Below are 22,176 nucleotides of genomic sequence, written 5' to 3' on the forward strand. Positions count from 1 at the left end.
CAGTGTAAGTAGGAATACCACCATTGATAGATGGATATAACCCTTCTTTCTTATACTGTGCCGAGATTGGTTGTTTGACAGGAATTGGGATAGTTTTCCATGCCACCAGTTTGATCAGTGGAGGTAACAAAATGTAAAAGGCTGCATATTGAAGATTCAAGTATCCATGTAGGGTGGTTGGGAGAAATTGCTCCATCTCTTCATAATACTAACCCCATTCCAATGAATAAGGAAGTAGATCCCCCCTCGAAAAAATAAGGAAGTAGATTTGGTGCACATGAGATTCAGTGCGCCCAGTTTTTAAAATATTTAAAAATTGTACTTTTGTGTTTCGAAAAATTGTCAAATTTATTCTATGACTACATACACATGTCATGAATACTCGTGCAAAGTTTTGGTAGAAATAGCACTGTATTTTGAGCTACAGGGCAAAAACAAAATTGTGGCTGTATAGGGGCAAATATTTGTCATAAATTTGTCTTTTACCTTCGGAATGTCTGTATGTATGTGGGTATTTATACTGGTGCTCATGTGCCAAATGCACTTTTCGAATGAATAAAGGCTTATTTTTTTTGTAAAAGTCAAACTACTTGAAGTTTGACCAAGTTTTTAGGAAAAGATATTACTCCATACAATCCAAAATCAAGGCCTTTAGATACACCATGAAAATATTTTCATATGGTATCTCTATAATATCGTTGTTCTTGATAATTTTTTTCTAAAGATTTGATCAAAGTTTACTTAGCTTGTGTACTTCAAAAAATATAGGAACGGATGGAGTAATCTATTGACAGGTTTTTATTTGGTGTCTAAATTTATATGCTCAATCACCCTAGTGTTGTACAACTTTTAATTGTAATTTTATTTTTGTAAACCACAGTACAAACAGCACCTCAAAAATATCAAAGTTGACTGTGATGATGAAATAGTATAATATGTTAAGAACCATTCACCAAAACATTTTCATTTCTTTCAAAACAACGAGCAACCCGGTGAGAAATCTACCGCGCCCCTCGGATGGTAGAAACAGCTCCCCTTGTTTTTTTCCCACAGCTTTTTTACATCCACCGCCAGCTCAATAAACAACCCAAAGCAGAAAGCACACCAGAAGAGAAAGAAACCCACCGAATTTCCTATATAGAGTAGAAGAAAAAGGGAGAGAAAGAAAAGAAAAGGAATGATCCTGTTATGCTCCTGGGCGCCCGCTGCTATAATAGCGCCACGCCCTCGTCGCCTTCGCCACCGCACCACCACTCCCTCCCTACCTCACTCCCCCCCATCTCCCCACCGCCAGCTCTCCGCCTCCCTCTCGCCCGCGCAGCGGCCGCCGCGGCTCGGCACGCAGCCGGCAGCAGCAGCAGCCATGGTGTTCTCGGTGGCGAGGAAGGAAACCACGCCCTTCGACGGCCAGAAGCCCGGCACCTCCGGCCTCCGGAAGAAGGTCCGCCCCCTGCTCCCGTTCCCGCACCCCCGATCCGGATCTCAATGCGCCGTGGCAGCGTAGGATAGGCTTGGGGGTGCCCCGATCCGCGATAACCGCTCCTCTTCCGGGCTGCGGATCTCGCTCGCTCGCCACGTCCGCCGCTGCGTAGCTCTTACTTCTCCGTAATCGGGCTGATCCGCGTCCTGCTCCAATGGCCTAACCGTGATCTGCGCGCGCGTGCGTGCTTGCTTGCGCTTGATCCATCGAAATTGGTTCGGCACCGCGCGTTTCAGCGGGATCAGCCGGTTCCGTTCTGAACGTCGGATCGCAACTGGAGTAGCGTGACCCGAACCCGGGAGATTTGCAGCAGCGATCGCTGGATCTCGCTGAGTACGGTTGTTTGATGCCTTACAGTTGCACACTGGCTGGCCGTTTGATGTCGCGGGGTCTGTTGCTCGGTACTCATTGCGAGGATCTCTTGCCATGCCAGCCATACTGGAACGTCTCGTTGCGTCTGGGATCTGGCTCGGCATGCAGCGGTGCCATGGTTACTCTGATCATTTTTTGGATTCCGCCTCATATTTAATTCAGGAGTGTTCCCGTAGTTTTTTTTGTAAACAATATGATGCAGAAGATCTTGACGATTTGTTAACTACTGCTTAAATATGTCGCGTATGTTCACACGCTGTAAAGGTGGCAATCGTTGAGTAGAGCAGTTCAGATTCCTAAGCTCTGGATGTGACGTGCGGCAGAGTGCTCCAAGACCCACCCCGTGTATTTTATACAGCACATCTCTGGTCACCTGCTGTTTTGGTTTCGTTTCTCCGTGGCCATGGTGACTGTCCATAAGTTGTGGCCTAATTTATGTTTGGGTGGAATTTTTGATGGTGTTAGAGTGCTTTTTCATAATGAGTAAACACGCAGTTGAATTTCGTTATTTAATGAGTTTTAGAGCGATAAATTATTTCTGATGTTCAGGCAGCCAACTCCATGTGATCTGTATTTCCTGGTGCAAGTGTATATAGATATCTAGTTTCAATTGATTGATCTAAGGAAGTGTTCATAGCCAGCTAACCCTGTCTTTAAGAAAAATAATAGGATCGATAGTTTAGCTGGCGTAGTTTTTAAATACATAAAAGATGATCGGATGTTTATGAATGATGATCACTGATGGCTTATGGCATAGCTCTTCTCTTGATATATCTTCTGTCAACAGTCCACCGAAATTCATTGGTAATATATGCTTATTCATAGTTGACTGTTTCTGTTATCAGGTTACAGTATTCCAGCAGCCTCATTACCTTGCGAATTTTGTCCAGTCGACATTTAATGCCCTTCCAGCTGAGGAAGTGAAAGGTTAGTTGCTTATCAGACGAACATGCGTCCTGCTTAGAACATCTGACTGCACATTGCCTGTTCTTATAAAATAATCTAGTACTGCCAGGCCTTCACATAATTATAACTATAGTCATTATTCCATTTCCAGATGTTAACTGGTAACTGTCTAGTAGCAAGAAAATGCTAGATCTATCCAGTTTTCAAGATATCAGAAGCGCTAAATGAATTATAATTGAGCTACTCTTACACATTTCTTTGCCGTTTAGACTGTAAATGATTTTAGGAGTTAATACAGTTGAGATATTCCGCGATGTTCCTTGTCTTGTCTCCACAATTCTTTCTCATATAAGCTGTCCTCTTTCCATATAGGTGCAACCATTGTTGTCTCCGGTGATGGCCGCTATTTCTCAAAGGATGCTGTTCAGGTGATTCACAATTGTCTATTCATTTTGTAAGGTCTATAAGTCACATGTATAGTTATAAAGATGCTGTTGCAGACCTCATTTCCAGATTTTTGTCTTAGCGCTCACATTTTTAAAATAATGTTTGCAAGATTTTACCTATTTACAGTCAAAACTTTAAATCACCTATTTTATGTAACTCTTCTATATGCGTGACTTGTATTATGTTAGCACATCGTCATTTTTCAGTGAACTATGCTTGGAAATTTGACATATTTTGTTATAGATCATCACAAAAATGGCTGCTGCTAATGGAGTGAGACGTGTCTGGGTTGGACAAGACACTCTCTTGTCTACTCCAGCTGTATCTGCTATAATCCGGGAAAGAATTGCTGCTGATGTAAGTTTTGTTTCTCCCAAAGTGCCTTGCATGGGCCATTGCCTGATTGCCGTAGCTGCATATAATTGGTTCACGTATCTAAAAAATAACATAAATATGTATTTGGTTGGGATACTATCTGTACGTCCAAATCAAGAGGTCTTGTATTCAAACCACTTGACCAGCAATTTATATTTTGCTGTTAGTTACCAACTTTTCCAATTGGTCCCTTTTGTCGGGTAATGGCGTTGTCATGCCAAATGCACAATTACCACTAACCCACATGTTTATATGAACGCATGTAAACATTAATCACCATATCCTTCTTTTCCTGTTACAACAAACTATGCATCTAGTGATTTATTAACACAATTATTAACAGGGATCAAAGGCTACTGGTGCCTTCATTTTAACAGCCAGTCACAACCCAGGTGGTCCGACTGAGGTAAAATATTATGATGTTCACTATTACTATATTCCTTGCGAATCAATCGGCTGATGTTCTGTGTAAATTAACACCTTTTGTTGGACTTGCCAGGACTTTGGTATCAAATATAACATGGGGAATGGTGGACCTGCCCCTGAATCTGTTACTGACAAGATTTTCTCTAATACAAAGACGATTACTGAATACCTCATTGCTGACGACCTTCCAGATGTATGATTTGTTCCTTCACTTCTATCTTTCTGTTCCTTTTACTCGCAGGATATTGGAACCCCCTGTTCATTCTTTTATTTTCCCCCTATGTAGGTTGATGTTTCCGCGGTAGGTGTCACTACCTTCACTGGACCAGAAGGTCCTTTTGATGTTGATGTCTTTGACTCTGCTACAGATTACATAAAGCTGATGAAGTATGTAACTTCTATTTGGATACATTAATTATTTTTATTTCAACTATTATATGATCTTTTCTTGTACTAAAGTGTGAGCTTACCTTGCATTTTATAATGGGAAATCCCTAATAATAATAATTTTTAAAGGAGAATATTAACTCTTATCCATTCAATTCCAGGTCGATCTTTGACTTCGAGGCAATTAAAAAGCTTCTGGCATCTCCAAAGTTCTCGTTCTGGTACTTACCTATAGCACAAATGTTTCTACAAGCTTCTTATGAACAACCCATAACACATCTGAATCCTTGGTTTGTGATTTTAGTTTTGATGGCCTCCATGGTGTTGCTGGAGCTTACGCAAAGCGCATGTTTGTGGACGAGCTTGGCGCTAGTGAAAGCTCACTGTTGAACTGTGTTCCAAAGGTATAATGTGTTCTTGATATCTTGTGTCATCCCAAGTTGAAAACATATTTTGGTTGGTGTTAATTTTCCATTTCTATTGTTACAGGAGGACTTTGGCGGTGGTCATCCGGATCCTAACCTCACCTATGCAAAAGAATTGGTTGAACGGATGGGTCTTGGGAAGTCAAGCTCAAATGTTGAGCCCCCTGAATTTGGTGCTGCAGCTGATGGAGATGCTGACCGGAACATGGTTCTGGGCAAAAGGTATTGTTTAGTAGACTACATTTTGAAAATCTACAAAAGCATTTGATGCAGTTGATGATGAATACCTTCTTCTGTTATAGATTCTTCGTGACACCATCAGATTCGGTTGCCATCATTGCAGCCAATGCTGTTCAATCGATTCCTTACTTTGCTTCTGGCCTGAAGGGAGTTGCCAGGTAAAAATATCTCCAGCATATTGATCTTCTAGAATACGCTCTTTTTTTATGGCTGAAACTTCCGTATGTAGTTTAATCAAGGCTTTAGGTGCAGATAGCACTGCTGCCTGCAGTAACCATGCATATTTCACTAAGCAGTTCTGCATCTGAATAAGCATGCCGTCGATAGAAGATAGTAGTCATGCTGTCCTAATGCTGTACAGTAGACATGATACTGTGGTAGCTCTCCATTTCCCGATGGTAACTGGTCGGTTACAGGCTTACAGCTAGTTACAGAAACTTTTGGCCCGTTGATAGTCTAGAACCTAAAACACCAATCTAGAGCTATGGACTGTTTTGCTAGACCTGCTACTGTTTGAGAAAAAAAACATACAAAATGTGAAGATGAAAAGGGTAGTAAGTTATACTTAACTGGAAATGTCACTGAAAAAATCTTGTAAATGGGACCCCAACTGTGGATGCCTGATATATTTATTGTTGCTGGCCCCATGGCTTGTACGTCGTAAAGTTTATGATCAGCCAGCTGCTGCGGCAGAAATCTGCCAAGTGCCATCTAGTCTTGGCCTTTATCCCGATTGGGAAAACGGTGATAAGAGCATTCTTGCTGCTCCGATAAGGTGATAACATAGAAAAATAATGTACATTCATCCATGTAAGGCGTGAATTTCACATAATTTGCAGCAACATTGATTAGAAATGTATCCATATCTCGCTTAAACGTTCAGCTTCTCTGTCTAACTAATCCTGTTCCAGGTTTTTTTATATACTGTGGTATTTAGATTTATAAAATGCCATTTACGATTTGTATCTATGTTGTTGTTGGATCTTGTATGACGTGGCTGGGATTATAATTGCCATGCCACCTACCATTTAAAATGTGCTGTTGTGCTTCAGTAAGTTGATCCAGTGGTGAAATTGCAGGAGCATGCCGACATCAGCTGCCCTTGATGTAGTTGCCAAGAATTTGAATCTCAAGTTCTTCGAGGTAAGTATTATGATCATAAGTCACTAATTTCAAATAATGGACAAATATATATGAAAAATGCCATGTTTCAGGTGCCTACCGGGTGGAAATTTTTCGGGAACCTGATGGATGCTGGAATGTGCTCAGTTTGTGGTGAAGAAAGCTTTGGCACTGGTAATGTTTGGGAAGTCTTAGCTTACCTTCAATGCATGTCTTAATCACAAAAAAAGCAACCAGAATTGATTGAACAAGTTGGTTTTGCCTTTTCGTTCCACTAACTAGACATCCTACATTGTTTACTTTGTTTTAGGTTCTGACCACATTCGCGAAAAGGATGGTATTTGGGCTGTTCTAGCATGGCTATCTATCCTAGCTTACAAGAACAAAGACAACCTTGGAGGAGATAAACTTGTTACTGTTGAAGATATTGTTCTTCAGCACTGGGCTACTTATGGTCGCCATTATTATACACGATATGACTATGAGGTACTTCACTCAACTGACATATATGTTCATACAACACATTTGAAAATGTTAAGTTGCTAACATAACTGTTTATTATTAAAGAATGTTGATGCAGAAGCTGCTAAGGAACTTATGGCAAACCTAGTCAAGCTGCAGTCGTCCCTGTCTGATGTTAACAAGTAAGTTACTTCTATTCGATGCAGTAGGCAATAATTCAAAATGAAGACCTATATGAAAAAATTTCTTACGCATACAAATGGAATTGATATGAAAATTACTTATGCAGTCTTATGCACAATGATATACAGTATACGACTGTTTGATTCTCTGCAAACTTGCATACTTTTCTCAGCCCTCAAAGCTTGATACTTCCATGTCACTGACAAAGCATATGCATTAGAAGACGGTAGATCTAAATTGTTTTCCTTTTCCTCAGGTTGATCAAGGAAATCCAGCCTAATGTGGCGGATGTTGTCTCTGCTGATGAGTTTGAGTATAAGGATCCTGTTGATGGCTCTGTCTCCAAGCATCAGGGTATCAGATATCTCTTCGGAGATGGTTCCCGACTGGTATGAAACATCATGGCTATTAATTGGTTTTTTCGCGAAAACGCAAAAGCATTGCGTTTCGATGCATTGATAGAAAAGAAGGTTATATGTACAAGTCCCCTAGAGGACACACCCCGCCATACAACTCAACCCAAGAAAAACTAGTCTAGGGGAGGAGTTGACGGACACCCCGGCTCCCGCGTCCGCCCATTGCCGCGCATAAGACCTAATGTCGTTGAATATGTCCTCTTTAAATATGCCTTGTTTTGTTTCGTAAACCAAAGCAAATGAAGCAGCACATATATTTAGTCTGCATGCACATATTTGAAGTTGCAATATAACCAGTTAATGGTTATTAGTGGTCGAGGCGATCCATTTTTTGCTAGCTGTTTGATAGTGGTTGCTACAAATGATGATGAACTAACAGTAGCTCGCGGCGTTTCAGGTGTTCCGCCTTTCAGGAACTGGTTCAGTTGGTGCTACTATTCGTATCTACATTGAGCAGTACGAGAATGATTCATCCAAAACCGGGAGGGAGTCTTCGGATGCTCTTTCCCCACTGGTAAGATCAGATCCCGTGTATACCCATTATATGCTTTGAACAAATCGTCAAACATTTTTGCGAGGTTTGCAGTTCTGATTGTACCTCCGTATCCAGGTTGATGTCGCCCTGAAGCTTTCAAAGATTCAGGAGTACACTGGTCGATCTGCCCCAACTGTGATCACATAAATTTTGACTTAGATACGTGCCGAGGCCGCTTATGCAGTTCCGTTTTGGCCTCCTGTTCGATAGCTTTCTTTTTACATCTCACACATGAATAAATTGTATGTACCAGACCGTCCCTGTTTCGTTGCCTATACTGCACACACTGCTGCTGGTACAGTATGCGGCTGTAATGTTGTCACAGTGATGTAATCCAGAGTGAATTCTTCAAGCGATATATTGACGTGTGTTTTTTTGGTCGAGTATTTGTGTGCCCAACTTATCTTGATCATCCACGGGATGGATGGCGCCACTTGTTGGTATAGTTAGTCTTCGTGGTTGATTAATATCCTGGGAAAACAAAGCACATGAGATACTCTTCCGGCCAAATTCAGAACGATGAACACAAGTCTCACTCGAAGTCTCAAACACTGAGAGGTTTACAAGCCACAAAGTTCAGGGCGAGTGAGTAATGTACAACCAGTTACGATGCTAAGCACATTGCTTCTGTTATTGATTTGTTATTCAAACGAAGTCTCTGACCCTGTCTGCCAGTCTCATCCAGCACGGCAACCCTTACACTCGGCCCCATTGGTAGTAGTGCAGACCACAGAATGAACACATTCTACTTGCTGCCATTGGAGAGATTGCTGTTGCAGAGGACGGTGGTCTCGGCGATCATGGAGGTGACGACGTAGGGATCCATGTTGGACGACGGCCTCCTGTCCTCGAAGTAACCTGAAACGAAAACCAATCAACACACCAGCGCAAAAACCAGAGCACTTCGTCACCGGCAAGAAGGCAGCCATTATCTCTGGGGTCTCACCTTTGCCTTCCTTCTCGGTGTCGCGGCCGACCCGAACTGACGCGCCACGGTTCGCGACGCCCTGGAATAGACACAACAACAGCAAGAAGCAGGTAAGATGAGAGAGCACTGCAAATGCGACTCTGAAGTCTGAACATGCCGTTGCTAGGGCTTGTCGGTATCAAGTTTTAGTGTTTTACCCATGTGAAGGTGTTGATGTCGGCGGTCTCGTGGCGGCCGGTGAGCCGCCGCTCGTTGCCTTCGCCGTAGGCGGCGATGTGCTCCATGTGCCGCGCCTCCAGCTTCTTGATCGCCTTCTTGATCAGCTCGTACCCGCCCTCGCTCCTCATCGACTTGGTGCTGCATTGAGAGAACCACAACAGGGGAAATGTCATAACACAAGGAGTCGTAGACCATAATGATGCATTGCCCGCTAGTTTTCATTTTCTCACCTGAAGTTGACGTGCGCACCAGCTCCATTCCATTCTCCCTGCAGTCACATACAAAGAGAGTTACGGTTACGGCTGACGCCTAATGCTAATGAGTAATGACCATGGCCGATGTAGCAGCAGATTGAGCTGAAAGTCTTTGGGGAAAGAAGCAGCAGCAGAAGAAATGCTCACGGGGATCGGCTTGGGGTCGAAGGAGACGACGACGCCAGCGATCTCGGTGATCCGCTGTTAGGCACACACAGGTTAAATAAACCAAATGAAAACCTTGAAAGTTCCATTTCAGTTAACAAGCCGAGGTAGTTCTTACCTCCAGAATGTAGCGAGCCGCCCAGAGCTGGTCGCCGGCCGAGATGCCGACGGAAGGGCCGACTTGGAACTCCCACTGTTCAGAGTTCAGACAACAATAAGTACATGAAGAATCTGATGAAAGAACATGCATCGGAATACAGCAGGCAGGCAAGGTTCAGTTCATCTGGAGGTAATTTTGTGTGCCTGAAACTACCTGTCCTGGCATAACCTCTGCGTTGATGCCACCGATACTGATGCCGGCGTAGAGGCAGGCCTTGTAGTGCGCGTCGACGATGTCGCGCCCGTAGGATTTATCCGCACCGGCGGCGCAGTAATATGGTCCCTGTCACACGATTTCATCGTTCATTACTGAAGTAGGATTGGCAAGCACGGCTTACTCTGTCAGCTCAGCATTTTTGAAGTGCTTATCAGCAAGTGCTGAGCTAAGATGTAGCGTCTGCAACTAAGTTTCCACCCTTGCTTACGGGATGGATCTCGGTTAAGATTGCTGCAATAGTGCAATATGCGACATGCCTAGTTAGTTACCTGAGGACCAGGGTAGCCCCCTAGTGGCCATCCAATAGGCCAGTTGGTGTCCTTCTGAAGAAGGGTGTACTCCTGCTCGATCCCATACCTTGAATTTCGCAATATGAGAGGCACAACACGATCAGTTGGAACAAAATAAATTGATTATTTGTGCTGTAAATTGGCTGAGATACTGAGTACCGACCATGGTTCTTCAGCCTTGACATCTGGATGGCTGAATATCCTTTCCGCGTTATACCGCTTGTTGGACGGAATCGGCTCTCCGGTAGGTGAGTAGCAGTCACAGATAACCTATATATACAGGGTTCAAAATTAGGTGAAAATTTGTGAGAATGGAAAATTATAAAATTCCATTCTCAAAAAAAAGATGGCATAAACTTTTGTGTTATACGAAACAAGGTTTTTTTTAAGATGACGAAAGGAGGTTGTTGATTTTACCAGGATGTTATTCCCCTTCCTGAACGGATCCCTGAAGATGGCTTGAGGGCTTGACAGAAAGCAAACGAAGACATATTAGTTCATGTTTGGAGAAAAGGACAAATTTAGTTCAACCTCAAGGCACACAAATCAATGTAAATTAAGAGTGTAATCAAGAGTTTCCTTTAAAGAGAGAGAGAGAGAGAGAGTGTGTGTAACCAAGAGCGTACCGGAGGATGACTTCGCTGTCGTCACCCGTGGCTTGTCCTGTGCTGGAGCCGTCAAAATTCCAGTTTGGAAGCTTGCTCGGGTCATCGACAGGTCCAGGTAACGTCTGATGATTCAGTAAAGACAATTCACGGCTCAAGAACTGCCAGAACTTGCAATGCCTTCATGGCTAAGAAATATTGCCTCCGTTCCAAACTAAGTAAGTGTCACGGCTTTGTCTAAGTACCATATCTATCTAGACGCTGAAATACGTCTCGATCGATATATCCGTATCTAGAAAAAGCCGCGACGCTGAGTCTAGTAGGAGTACAAGAAATTTAGAGCTGGAGCTATGAGGGTAGTAGGATACTAGGATAGGAAGCGGGCTTACCCTGGCTTTGCTCCTCACATCCATCCCGGTGCCGCCGACCCTGGATTACACACACGAGGTGTCAACGGAAGTAGATTAATGAGGCCTATAAACTAAACTAAAAGCAAGATATCATTGATTAAAACGACAGAAAACAGAACATTTCTTACTGGCCTGGAGGAAAAGAAAACCCACAAGACAAGATGGAAGTTGGAACACAAGGATTTTCTTGGGAAGAAATTAACATCGGATGGGATGGGACGGTGCCGAAGAAGGTGGAGGAAGTAGAGGAGCAATCTTACCATATGTACTCGGCGATGATCTTGCCGGTGCAGTCGGACAGGTCGAGGTTGAGGAGGTCGGTGAGCAGAGACATGGCGGCCGGCGCTCAGCTGGTGCTGACGGTTTCGTTTCTTCTTCTTCCCCCGGAGGAAGGAGGCAGAGCAAGGAGATGGCTGGAGAGGTGTTCCGGTGGCAGCCTAGATAGTTCTCTTGGAAATGCAGAGCGAGCGTGTGATTTGGTGGCTGGACACCTACGCCCTTCCGTCTATAAGTAGTGAAGTGACGAGGCCTGCCTGAAAGGTTGGTGGCCTTGGCCGGTGAGATGCGGCAGGCTCTCGAAATCTGTGACTGGGCCGGCGTACGTAATGTGTAACGTACGGCTGTCCTTGGGTCACGTACTACGTCTCTTGTGGCACCACCACCGGTGCACGTACACGGTACACGGGACGCGCTAGCGTGCACACAGACCGGCCGAGCTAGCGCACACCACCATGCTGTTCTTGCGAGTGAAAAGTCCAAACAAAAACGTTGTCGAGCCCCGGCGCGCGCCCGTCGAAATCGTTGAGTACGATCAGGACGTTAACGACAACGACACTCTAGAGTCGATAGCACCGGTCTCTTTTTTTTTTTGCGGAAAACACCGGTCTCTTTTAATTGACTTAAATTTAGTATAAAAATTATACTAAATTTGAGTCAACTAAAAAAGACCGGAGGGGTACTTCCGTGTAGGGTAGACTGGGACTGCCGTCTTTCAGTACGGGTCTTTGCACGTACCGTTACCATTTTGTGACGAACAAGTGAGCATCTTCTTCAGCAGGATAACCTAAAAAATGAGGCAGTTCAGTCCCGTTTACACGAAAAAAGGCACGACTTAGAGGTGCGGTGCGATCCAAACGAACCGAGCCACCGTGAATCGGTCCACGGTACTACGGTGCATCAAAAACTGGCTATGTGTACATGGGCAAGCATCCCGGGGATATTTGCTTATGCATGAAGGTAGTACGGTTTGCGTGATGTGCCTAGCGGACCATGACTACGCACCGTCGCTAAAGGGCAAACGGTTCTCTACGCCCGACGCCACGCTCGTCGGAATCTTGTAGAGTGGATTATCGGATCTTGCCTAGCGGCCAAGGACGGTGATGTGGGATACTTGGGAGATAGGAAAGCGACTAGCTTAGCTTTCGTACCTCCCGCGGCATCACTCGCTATCCCCTTGTGGGATAACATAACACGTACCGTGGCTTCGTGAGACTGTGACACACCGACATAATTCACGCATTCCTTTTTAAAGAGGTCGATAGAATGCATATCAATGTTTTATTTTGACATCTTCTGAATGAACCTTAATAACAAGATTAGGCCGGGAGCGTTATCAGAGTTTCGCTTTCTGCGTAAGTTCCCGCAACATGAGATCAAGTCCCGGCTCCTTACGATGTCGCGTCTAGAGCTTATCCTTTCCAAATATATTTCCGCATGGTCTCATCTCTCCCACCGGTCTCTTTTTATGGGGGGGGGGAACTAGGCGTCGCCCAGTTGGTAGCTACACGCGTACCTTTCTACACCCATTCACGCGACGTGGGCTCGAGCCCTGCCTAGAGCTCTTCCTTTCTTAATATTTTCGGTCATGTGTGCTTTATTTATAAATGGGACGAAACAGTATTTTGAAGAGGATCATGATCAAATGGTAGGTAAGCTAGCTCGTCTACTGCCCTTTAGAATTCCATCTATTTGCCAATTGATCATGGAGATTATATACTATCAAGGACTGAAAAAATACTATCTATGTATAATATATTTAGATCAATATGCACGATAAAACACGATGTAATTTTTTTTTCGAGAGTACATGAAAGCGTACCATAATGTTATAGAAGGAAAAGTTATAATTACAAGAACATGCTCTTCTTGCGAACAAGAAAGGGTATGGCACACTACAAAAGACAGAAAAACTAACTCATCACGACTTCTGTAGGTACTCCTACTCCTACTCCTCTAGAAGGGATGATCATCTTGAACCCTGCAAGGATGGGTGTCGATAGTTGAGTGACGGTGTGAGTTCTCGATGCCCAAGTGTTCATGTCATTCCATAAGGCGCAACAAGTCGTGCAGAGTTTGCTGATCCTCCGCCGCTCACGGAGCCACCACTCCTCCAACATGTTGTTCGGCATAGGAATTTGGGTCGCAAACTCGCAATGCATAATGCCCGACAACACTTTTGCCAGACCCCCCTCGCGAAAATGCATTGAATCAGTATATGCTCCTTAGCGCCCTCCTCCTGGCCGGACACGAAGCAAGGAGAGGTGTGCTTCTTGAAGTCCATGGCGCAGGCGACGACGGCCAGAGGTCCAAATACGGTGTCGCGCAGCTAGCCAGAGGAAGATCTTGCTCTTCCAGATGGTTTTGGGTAGCGGAAATCTGATGTCGCCCTGCTTGAGCAGGCTGTACGTGGACTGTGCAGTGTACTCTCCGGAACTCGACCATGGCCAGTTGAACGTATCTGGCCTCGAGACATCTCTAATCACACCCGCAACCGCAATCCAGAGCTGAAGACACTCCCGGGCACATTGTTCAGAGAGAGGAGCGTGAGTTCTAAGATCGTCAGCCCAACTGTTGTTTTGCAGCCTCCGCGCCACATTTCTTCTGTTGCGCACTTCAGTGTTAACTAGCTTCGTGTCAGGGAAGGAGCAATATCAGCAGCAGATCTTCCAAGAATCCACCTGTCGCGCCAGACGTGAGATATTTTTAATTCAAAAGTCGTATCACGATCTGATGGATCAGAGATAAGGTGATCTTCATCTTGAAACCACGCAACATCACTCTTTTCTGGCAGGATGTGTTTGTGGAGTTAGGCCCCAAAAAGGATATACAATAATTGAACGTTCAAAGCAAGGACTCGACCCAACCAAACATGCATAAGAAGAGATGACAGTGATGTATACACGACACACAAGATGAGCGAAGAAGTAAAATAAGATCGAAGAGCACCATAAATTCAATTCGGCACATAAGAGCATATGCTTCTGCCATCGGAAAAAATATTTCAAAATGTAAGAAAGAAATTGAACAAACTTACATATCAATCTTCAATGTGCACATATCAAGTTTTACGAAAAACTGACATTTTTGTGACTTGTGTAAAAAAGACAAAAATTAAATTGTCACGTGCTAACCTCTTTTTTATACCAAAATTCATCTTTTTTTACACATGACACTAAAAATGATGGTTTTCCGGGAAATGACTGTGTGAGCATGTAGAATTTCGAGATGTATCCATTAAACTTTATGTCCGAATTTACTGCTCCATTTTGTAAGTTAAAATCTCCATTTCTCTATATTGTGACCACTCTAATTGATTGGTCGGCAAGGCGCTACTCGCATGCAGCCCCGTAGACTCTAGACAAACCCCACACCACATTCTACCCAATTCGAGCTGGGTAATTATTACCCGAGTTCTAAAATGTAATTAAGGCCTTTTAGAAACCTAAGCTTTTGAAAAGGCTAACATTTCGAAATGAAGATAGTACGGAGTACTACTTCCTCCATACCGGTTTATTGGGCTTATTAGAGCCAGCGTTGTGACCTAGGTAATGAGCGGGGTCAGGCCACCGTCCTGGCTGAAAATGAGCACATGCATTGGCGTTCTTAATTGCTTCCTCCAAATTAAGTGCATGCATTGGATGGTTACGTTTGTTTTGTATGCAAGGAAAGCGGGATTACAGGAATTAATCATGTATTAATTACCGAATTGAACCAAATTTCTTGGTATATTTCCAAATTCACAATAAGCCCAGTAAACTGGTATAGAGGGAGTAACTTAGTTTGGCCGTAATTTTTTCCATAAAAGTTTATTGATGCGTATAACATTTCACGGTGCTACGCACGTTACATGCTTGCAAAGATACAAAGCAGAAACAAGATAAGTAGGTGGCCCTGGTTTAAATAATAGATAAGGCATGATGAGCAGCACCACGTGAGAATCACTCAACGGAAAGCCGAGTCTTTGTTTGTCTATCCCGGTGTCCAGAAGCTTCAAGGAAGAAGCTAGCGCCGTCCATTAGGAGCACGCGGCACCGTCTGGTTTCTTCCGTACAACGCCGACGAATCGACGAGAAAATGCGCCCATCCGTGTTTGTGAGTGTGGGCATGACTGAATCAGGATTCAGTACACACGTCGATCGAGGCAGGCCGAGATCAATCATGCAAACTCACCCGATCGATACACCCGGCGACGTGGACAATCTTTAAGTAATCTGCAAACTAGTTTATTCCTGCAAGAATATCACGCGACCTAGTTAGCTTGTGACACGAGACACGACACGACTTACGGGAATATGGGAGAGTATATGTCACTCACAGATGTGGGTACGACGTGGCACCGACGACGAATCTTTGAAGTTGTTCGCGCTGACACACCAAAGGCTTGTTTCAACAGGAAGATTACAAGATTAGAATGTCACATCTACTTAAATTCTACAGAAACTAAAATCTGCACTCACCGAATAAATAAATCGTAGCATGATGTTTGAGCGGATGGATTTTTTTTTCCTCCGAAGCATAGCGCGATGCAATTCCACATAGGAAAACTTCCCGTACACTTTTAAGGATTCCAACCCTACAAATTGAACAGTACACATAAGAAATTTTAAATAACAAAATCCTACCGAATTCATATACTATTTGTTTGAATCAAACAAGGGTGTCGCTAGTCAAAATGTCATTAAGGGCCCGGGACCTGAAATTTTTACCAGCGGAGAAAATTCCGGCTAACACTAGCCTTTGTCGTATTTGTTGCACAAAACACAAACACAAAACCTCTTATGCACCTTACCACATGTGTCTTGTAATTATTGCAGCTGACCCAAACGACATGCTTAATTAACCTCCTTAATTAACATGTCTAGCATGATCAAAATATACCGAGCCCACCTGCACGAGATATCATTTTGCTTTGTTGTCGTTGAGTGTTGGTGAATATTACTCCGTATGATATAATTGTGCTGCTTAAATATTTACGTTTTTAAATGTTAAGTTGCCCCATTCCAAACCGTGTATAAGAGCAAGTACAATAGAGTCCAGTCAGCTGACTATAAGACATTAAATAATATATTTTAGATGAGTTGGAGGAGAGAGAAGAGGAGAGAGAAGGAGGGTGAAACTTACTTATCGCGATAGCAGAATTTCTTGCAGCGTCTCCTAGGCACGCTTGTGAGAGTGAAAGGTGGGTCATATATTAGTAAAGTACTACATTCTTATAGCCAACTATTGTACATGTTAGCTATATGATGACTACAAATGATATGACATCTTGTTATAGCCAACAGTTGGCTATACTATTAGAATTGCTCTAAGTGGTCTGATCTAGCCCCAAGAAAAAGCGTAAAACGTTATATCGGTCCAATTCCACTTTACGGGCTGATATAAGAAATCTGGTAGAGTTGCTCTGACATCCCTACGGAAACTTACCACGACGATGGTCTTTTTCTCGCAGAAGAGAGTGAATAATGGAGTCAAAAAAATCCATAGCTTATGGCCTTTTATGAGGCTATTGAACGTAAATATGAAAACTTGGCTTGCTTCCGTGTACGTCTCAATGTCTCTCTCGGCCCCGCCTATACACCTTGACCTCACCGTGGTGTCTTTCCTCCCTAATCTATGGTGCCTTTGTCCACCCTGCTACAACACTGTCACCGTCTCATAAAAGTAAACATGAGTTGGGGCTACTTTTGTGTATCTAATAAAAGAGCTTAATTTTTTCTTGGTCTTGGTGAAGTCCAGGCTCCGCCAACACGAGGTTGGAACCGGGCTGAAGTTCAGTTAGAGCACCTCCAGCCGTCTCCCCGATGAGGCCCACGATATCCTTTTTTTCATTCGGACGGCGTTACTCGGCCCAGCCACGCATCCGGTTCCTCGTTTCCCCGGAAAAGGGTCTAAAATCTATCCGGAGAGCGCAGGCCATCCCCGGCCTCCCGGGGTGCGCTCGGGGAGTCCAGACGAGAGAAAAGCGGAGACATGCCCCCTATATCGGCGAGAAACACGTGAACCCCACCACTTTCTCACCGCAAATCCCCCCCCCCCTCGTAACTCTCTCGCTGCCGGCACCACACAAGCCTATATTCCGCCGTCCCTCCTCCCACAAGCCTATATTCCATCGACCTATTCCCGTCTGCCTATATTCCGCCGTCGGGCTACTCCTCACGCTTTGTGAAAATAGGCCAAATATTGGCCAAAATTTGTCAAATACGCCGAACTGTGAGTTTATTTGTGAAAATAAAGACAAATACGCCGATCGTTGGGCGCCTAGCTGGGGGGACGACTGAAAGTTCGGCTCTCTCCACACTAAACTTTCATCCAATCCGGCGGTACTTCACCCCGGATTAGGCCGTAGGAAGCGCCAACGGCTGGAGGTGCTCTTAAAACTATGGGATGTGGGATTGAATATATTTCCTAGTACAACTATATATGGCCCGTGCAGCTTCTGCGGAACCAACAAACAAGGCATTGATGACCTTTGTATATGATGTTCCGATCACATCAAATAAAACAATCTTAGATGATGTTTAAGGATCAACCTTATATAGACAGAAGTCTTACAATGCTTTTATACAATATAAGCATACGGCGAAGGACTTGGTCCTGATGGATTCTATATCACAACACGGAATACACAATATTAACAATCTTAGATGATGTTCCGCTGGTATTGATGGTTTTGAATGAAAGGAATCACGGAGCCTTCGAATGAACGCTGAAGAGATTTCTGGAGAACAAAAGGTTGAAGAGGTTTTTGGAGATCTGCGAAGAGAGTACATGTTGTGGTGTATAGCCCCTGCTCGTTCTCCTTGCATAGATAAATGATGGTCACACATCTTTAGAGCAATTCCAATAGTGTAACCGGCTGCTGGTTATAAGCCAAATGTCATGTCGTCTATAGCTAACTTAGAACCAACATATATAATAGTGAGCTATAAAAATGTAGTACTTTATCAATATATGGTCCACCTTTTACTCTCGCAAAGTGCCTAGGAGCACGTGCTAGAGCTGATTCTTGCATAAGAGCAAGTACAATAGATCCTACTCAGCAGACTATAAGCAATTAAATATCAGCAAAATCTTATGTGGAAGAGAGAGAAGGGAGGGGAGAGAAGAGAGTTGGCTCTTCACTTGTAGCCTGGCTAAAGCACAAATTTCAAAAAGCTGCAGCCCGCCTACCATAGATGTTATAGCCGGCTGTTCTCATGTTTTGAGTCTTGTATGCAAACACATTCACATGTAACCATTTAATACTAAAATATTTATAGGGCCAACCCAATGGCCAGCTTATTGTATGAAAGCTTTATATGACATGGCATGACTATATAGCCGGTAGCTGGCTATGTTATTATCCTTGCTCTAAGAGCTCACTCTCCTTCTCTCTCCTTCTCTCTCTCCGAGATCGACTGGATTCAGCGCGTCGCACTGAACCAGGCGCTGAAGGAGAAAAGAATTCTAAACCGATCGATAAGCCGCATGTCTCAGCTCGCGCTGCGTTGCACACCCCAGCTGCCTCAAGCAACAACCATGTGTAGTTATGGGAGGAAGCAGCGAACCATGTGTAGTTATGGGAGGAAGCAGCGACTGAGCACGGCAAGGGCAGGGGTCGACTGCGTCCCAAGTTGCTGTCGAGCGCGGCCTAGGTTGCCGTCGAGCGCGACTTTGTTTGGGCAGCCGCCAAGCGCCACCTTGGTCGCCCCCGAGCTCATCCAGTCCTCATATCTCTCCATCTTCTATAGAAAGTATATTGTGGGCCTTGTCCGCGTATGGCTTAGGTAAATTTAAATCTAAACAAATTGCAAAAACTTTTTCAAGACGACGAGTGTCTACAATTTTATTGTCAACAATACATAAGTGGGGTGTTTCCGTTTCTTCAAAAATTGATAGGAAACATGAGGCCGTGTTGAGCTTAACATGGCAGAAGGAGAGCCATAACCGAAGCCACGGTGAGAAGAAAACCGTTGTCTGTTTATACGTCTCAATTTTATGGGATACACATAAAATAATTGTGTTCTAAATTAATTTACGTGACATATTTTAATATCTAATTCCATCTAAATATGTTCACAGTAAAAAAACATTTGATGAAGGGAGTATTTGTTAACTCGCAAAAAGTTAACTGTACACCTTAAGAGGGTTACGTGGACTTGCAGCAACGCGCGGGCATTTTGCTAGTAATACTTATAGCCAGCTGACTAGATTTTATTGTACTTGCTCTTAGAAGCGCCCGAAACGCAAGTCCAACATTGCCGTTGACCCCCAGGTCCTGCAATAATGTATAGATGACGGAGGAACAAAACAGTGCATCAGAACCAACCATGATGAACTATTAGTGATATATAGCAAGGTTGAATACAAGATGACTTCACACTGGCTATATATATGATGATGTACCCGCTATATATACGTTGCATGGAAAAAATGAAGATGTTAGTCGTGTTTGTTTATTGGACAAAATAGTGGTTGAATCATGTTTCCCTCAACATCACATTTGCATGGCACCATTTACTGCCTCATAAACCCGTGATCGTAGTTGGAGGTCATAAAAGAGAATTAAGGAGTTATCATGCACTAGTGGAAAAGAGGCCTTTCGTCCCACCCTTTAGTCCCCGTTTTGAACCAAACCGGGATCAATAGGGGGTATTGATCCCGGTTCATCATGAAAACCCTTTAGTCCCGGTTCGTTTGGACCCTTTAGTCCCGGTTGGTAATACAAACCGGGACTAAAGGGTGGTCTATGGGGCAAAACCCTTTAGTCCCGGTTCGTATTACCAACCGGGACTAAAGGCTACCCTTTAGTCCCGGTTCGTGACATGAAGGGGGACTAAAGGGTTTTTGCCTCCCCATGCAGCTCCACCCCCCCCGTGGATCGCCTTTTTTAACACTGTAAAATATAAAACAAAATGATAGAAAATTCAAAAAATAAAATCTTTTCAGATTCTTGTATGTTATGCAACTTACTATTAGGGAAAATTAACAAATTTGAATTTTTACTTTTTTTGCAAAAAAGTTTTGAAAAATGGTAAAACCGCAATAACTTTTGCATACGACGTCGAAAAAAACGTATAATATATCAAAAAAATCCTGGGAAAAAGTTACATCCGATTTCACCCGGGTTTACCCGGTTAGCCAATTTTTAGATTCTCAAAATTCCAAATGAAAATATGAAAGCAGGAAGATTTTAGTTTTTGCCAGAAATTCGGAATTTTATTTTTTAAATTTTTTTAAAATAATAATTACATCATGCATAAAGATTACTATTACTTAACCATAAAGTTAGCCAATTTTTTAGATTTTCAAATTTTCAAGTTTGGCAAAAAATATTAAAAAATAATAAATTAAAAAAAACAATTATAATACAGATTTAAAAAATTATAATTATAATACCATTACCACAACATGTACGTTATTAGTTTGTTTATTAAAATAATTATTTGGAATTCGAATAATAAATAAGTGTGACATCGACCAACATGTTAATAGGATTGATATGACACTAGTATCACAACATGCGCGCGAAGCACTTGGAAGCGGGATGTCTTCCTGGGGATTTCTCGGGCCGGGCCGGGCTTCGGGCTGGCCCGAAAAAAGCCCGACGGGAAATCCTTGGCCCGAGCCCGGCCCGGCCCGGCCCGACCAACTTTCAGCAAATTCCGGCCCGAGCCCGGCCCGCGGCCCGAAAAAGCCCGAATATTTCCGGGCTGGCCCGACGGCCCGGCCCGATCTAATGGTATTTTGCTTTTTCGTGGCCCGAGCCGGCCCGATTTAGTTACGGGCTGAAAAATGTTGGCCCGAGCCCGGCCCGATAGAGAGAAAAAGCCCGGCCCGGCCCGGGATTTTCGGGCCGGGCCGGGTCGGGCCGTTCGGGCCGGGCTTCCCATGCCCAGGTATAGCGGGATGGGAAAGGAACTTGGAAGTTAAGCGTGCTAGTGCTGGAGTAGTGGGAGGATGGGTGACCGAGCGGGAAGTTGGACCACGAGTAAGTAATTTGACTAGAGATTAAGTGGAGTTAGAAACTAAACTAGTTAAATAACTGAAATACTAGAAATTCTGAAAAAATAGGAAAAAAAAGAGGAGCGAAAAATAATTGGGAACCAAATAGATAAAAAAAATAACGAAATAACCTTTAGTCCCGGTTCGTGTTACAAATCGGGACTAAAGGGTTTTTTCCTCGACGCGCGCCAGCAGCCCACGTGGCGGGATCTTTAGTCCCGGTTTGTTTTACAACCGGGACTAAAGGGGGGGACCTTTAGTCCCGCCTAATTGGTCCCGGTTCCACTAGTGATGCTTATAGCATGTCACGTGGCGTGGGGCAGAGTAGCAAGCTCCCATATATAATGGCATCTAGGTTTGAGGAAATTAGCAACACTAGAACGATCATGTCATGCCTACCAACTTTACGTCAACCTGGATAGATGTTTGCATAGGGTCGAGAGGCATCGGGATATTATTTATGCCAATGGAAGTATGTGGTATGCAAGATTATTGCTGCACGAATGTTACGCGATGGAGCTACCAAGTGTCACGGCGCGACGCACCCAGAGTCTGGGAGGCGAAATGCAAGTGTGACACAGACGTGTGCTCAAGTTAGCTGCGTCGACCTGAATAATTCTTCAGGCGCAACTAGTCAACTAGATACCGCGCAATTGGTCTGACAACAAAGCATGTATGCAGCTCTCGGCATTAGCCGCACCAAAGGCTTGCAAAGATTGATCTACTAACTACTCCTCCGTACTCCATACTTAAATATGTGTCGGTATGAATTTAGCCGAAGTTAGAGCTTTTTAAGTTTTTGATATGAAGATCAAGCACGAGGGGCGGATGTGGGCGTCGGTGGGAGCAAAACACTTGAAAACGATTACTCCTTCATAGAGAGTATGCTT

The 22,176-nt window shown here is 43.8% G+C and overlaps 2 protein-coding genes across 3 annotated transcripts; one reads left to right on the forward strand and one right to left on the reverse strand.

The window, feature by feature from the left end:
* The first annotated feature begins 1,328 nt into the window (after nt 1-1,328).
* LOC124704092 (phosphoglucomutase, cytoplasmic-like) lies at nt 1,329-8,159 on the forward strand. The gene is made up of 18 exons (XM_047236336.1): nt 1,329-1,441; nt 2,698-2,779; nt 3,131-3,186; nt 3,449-3,562; nt 3,924-3,986; nt 4,080-4,199; nt 4,293-4,393; nt 4,555-4,614; nt 4,698-4,797; nt 4,883-5,040; nt 5,121-5,216; nt 6,138-6,201; nt 6,273-6,354; nt 6,491-6,666; nt 6,748-6,824; nt 7,082-7,214; nt 7,639-7,755; nt 7,852-8,159. The coding sequence occupies exons 1-18, from the start codon at nt 1,364-1,366 to the stop codon at nt 7,921-7,923; spliced, it is 1,749 nt and encodes a 582-aa protein (XP_047092292.1). The 5' UTR covers nt 1,329-1,363; the 3' UTR covers nt 7,924-8,159.
* Nucleotides 8,160-8,362: 203 nt separating this feature from the next.
* On the reverse strand, nt 8,363-11,479 carry LOC124704094 (glutamine synthetase cytosolic isozyme 1-3-like). Of its 2 annotated transcripts, none has more exons than XM_047236338.1 (13): nt 11,284-11,479; nt 11,003-11,042; nt 10,635-10,738; nt 10,426-10,474; nt 10,172-10,278; nt 9,988-10,075; nt 9,656-9,784; nt 9,461-9,535; nt 9,325-9,378; nt 9,154-9,191; nt 8,902-9,061; nt 8,723-8,783; nt 8,363-8,634 (listed from the first exon to the last, which is right to left on the reverse strand). In XM_047236338.1, exons 1-13 carry the CDS (start codon nt 11,355-11,357, stop codon nt 8,522-8,524), a joined length of 1,092 nt encoding a protein of 363 aa, XP_047092294.1. In that variant the 5' UTR covers nt 11,358-11,479; the 3' UTR covers nt 8,363-8,521. The 2 variants fall into 2 exon arrangements, with proteins under 2 accessions (XP_047092294.1, XP_047092293.1); XM_047236337.1 differs by having other exon boundaries at nt 10,384-10,474.
* Nucleotides 11,480-22,176: the final 10,697 nt, after the last annotated feature.

Source organism: Lolium rigidum, chromosome 3 (assembly GCF_022539505.1).
Source record: "Lolium rigidum isolate FL_2022 chromosome 3, APGP_CSIRO_Lrig_0.1, whole genome shotgun sequence".
Classification (NCBI taxonomy): Eukaryota; Viridiplantae; Streptophyta; class Magnoliopsida; order Poales; family Poaceae; genus Lolium; species Lolium rigidum.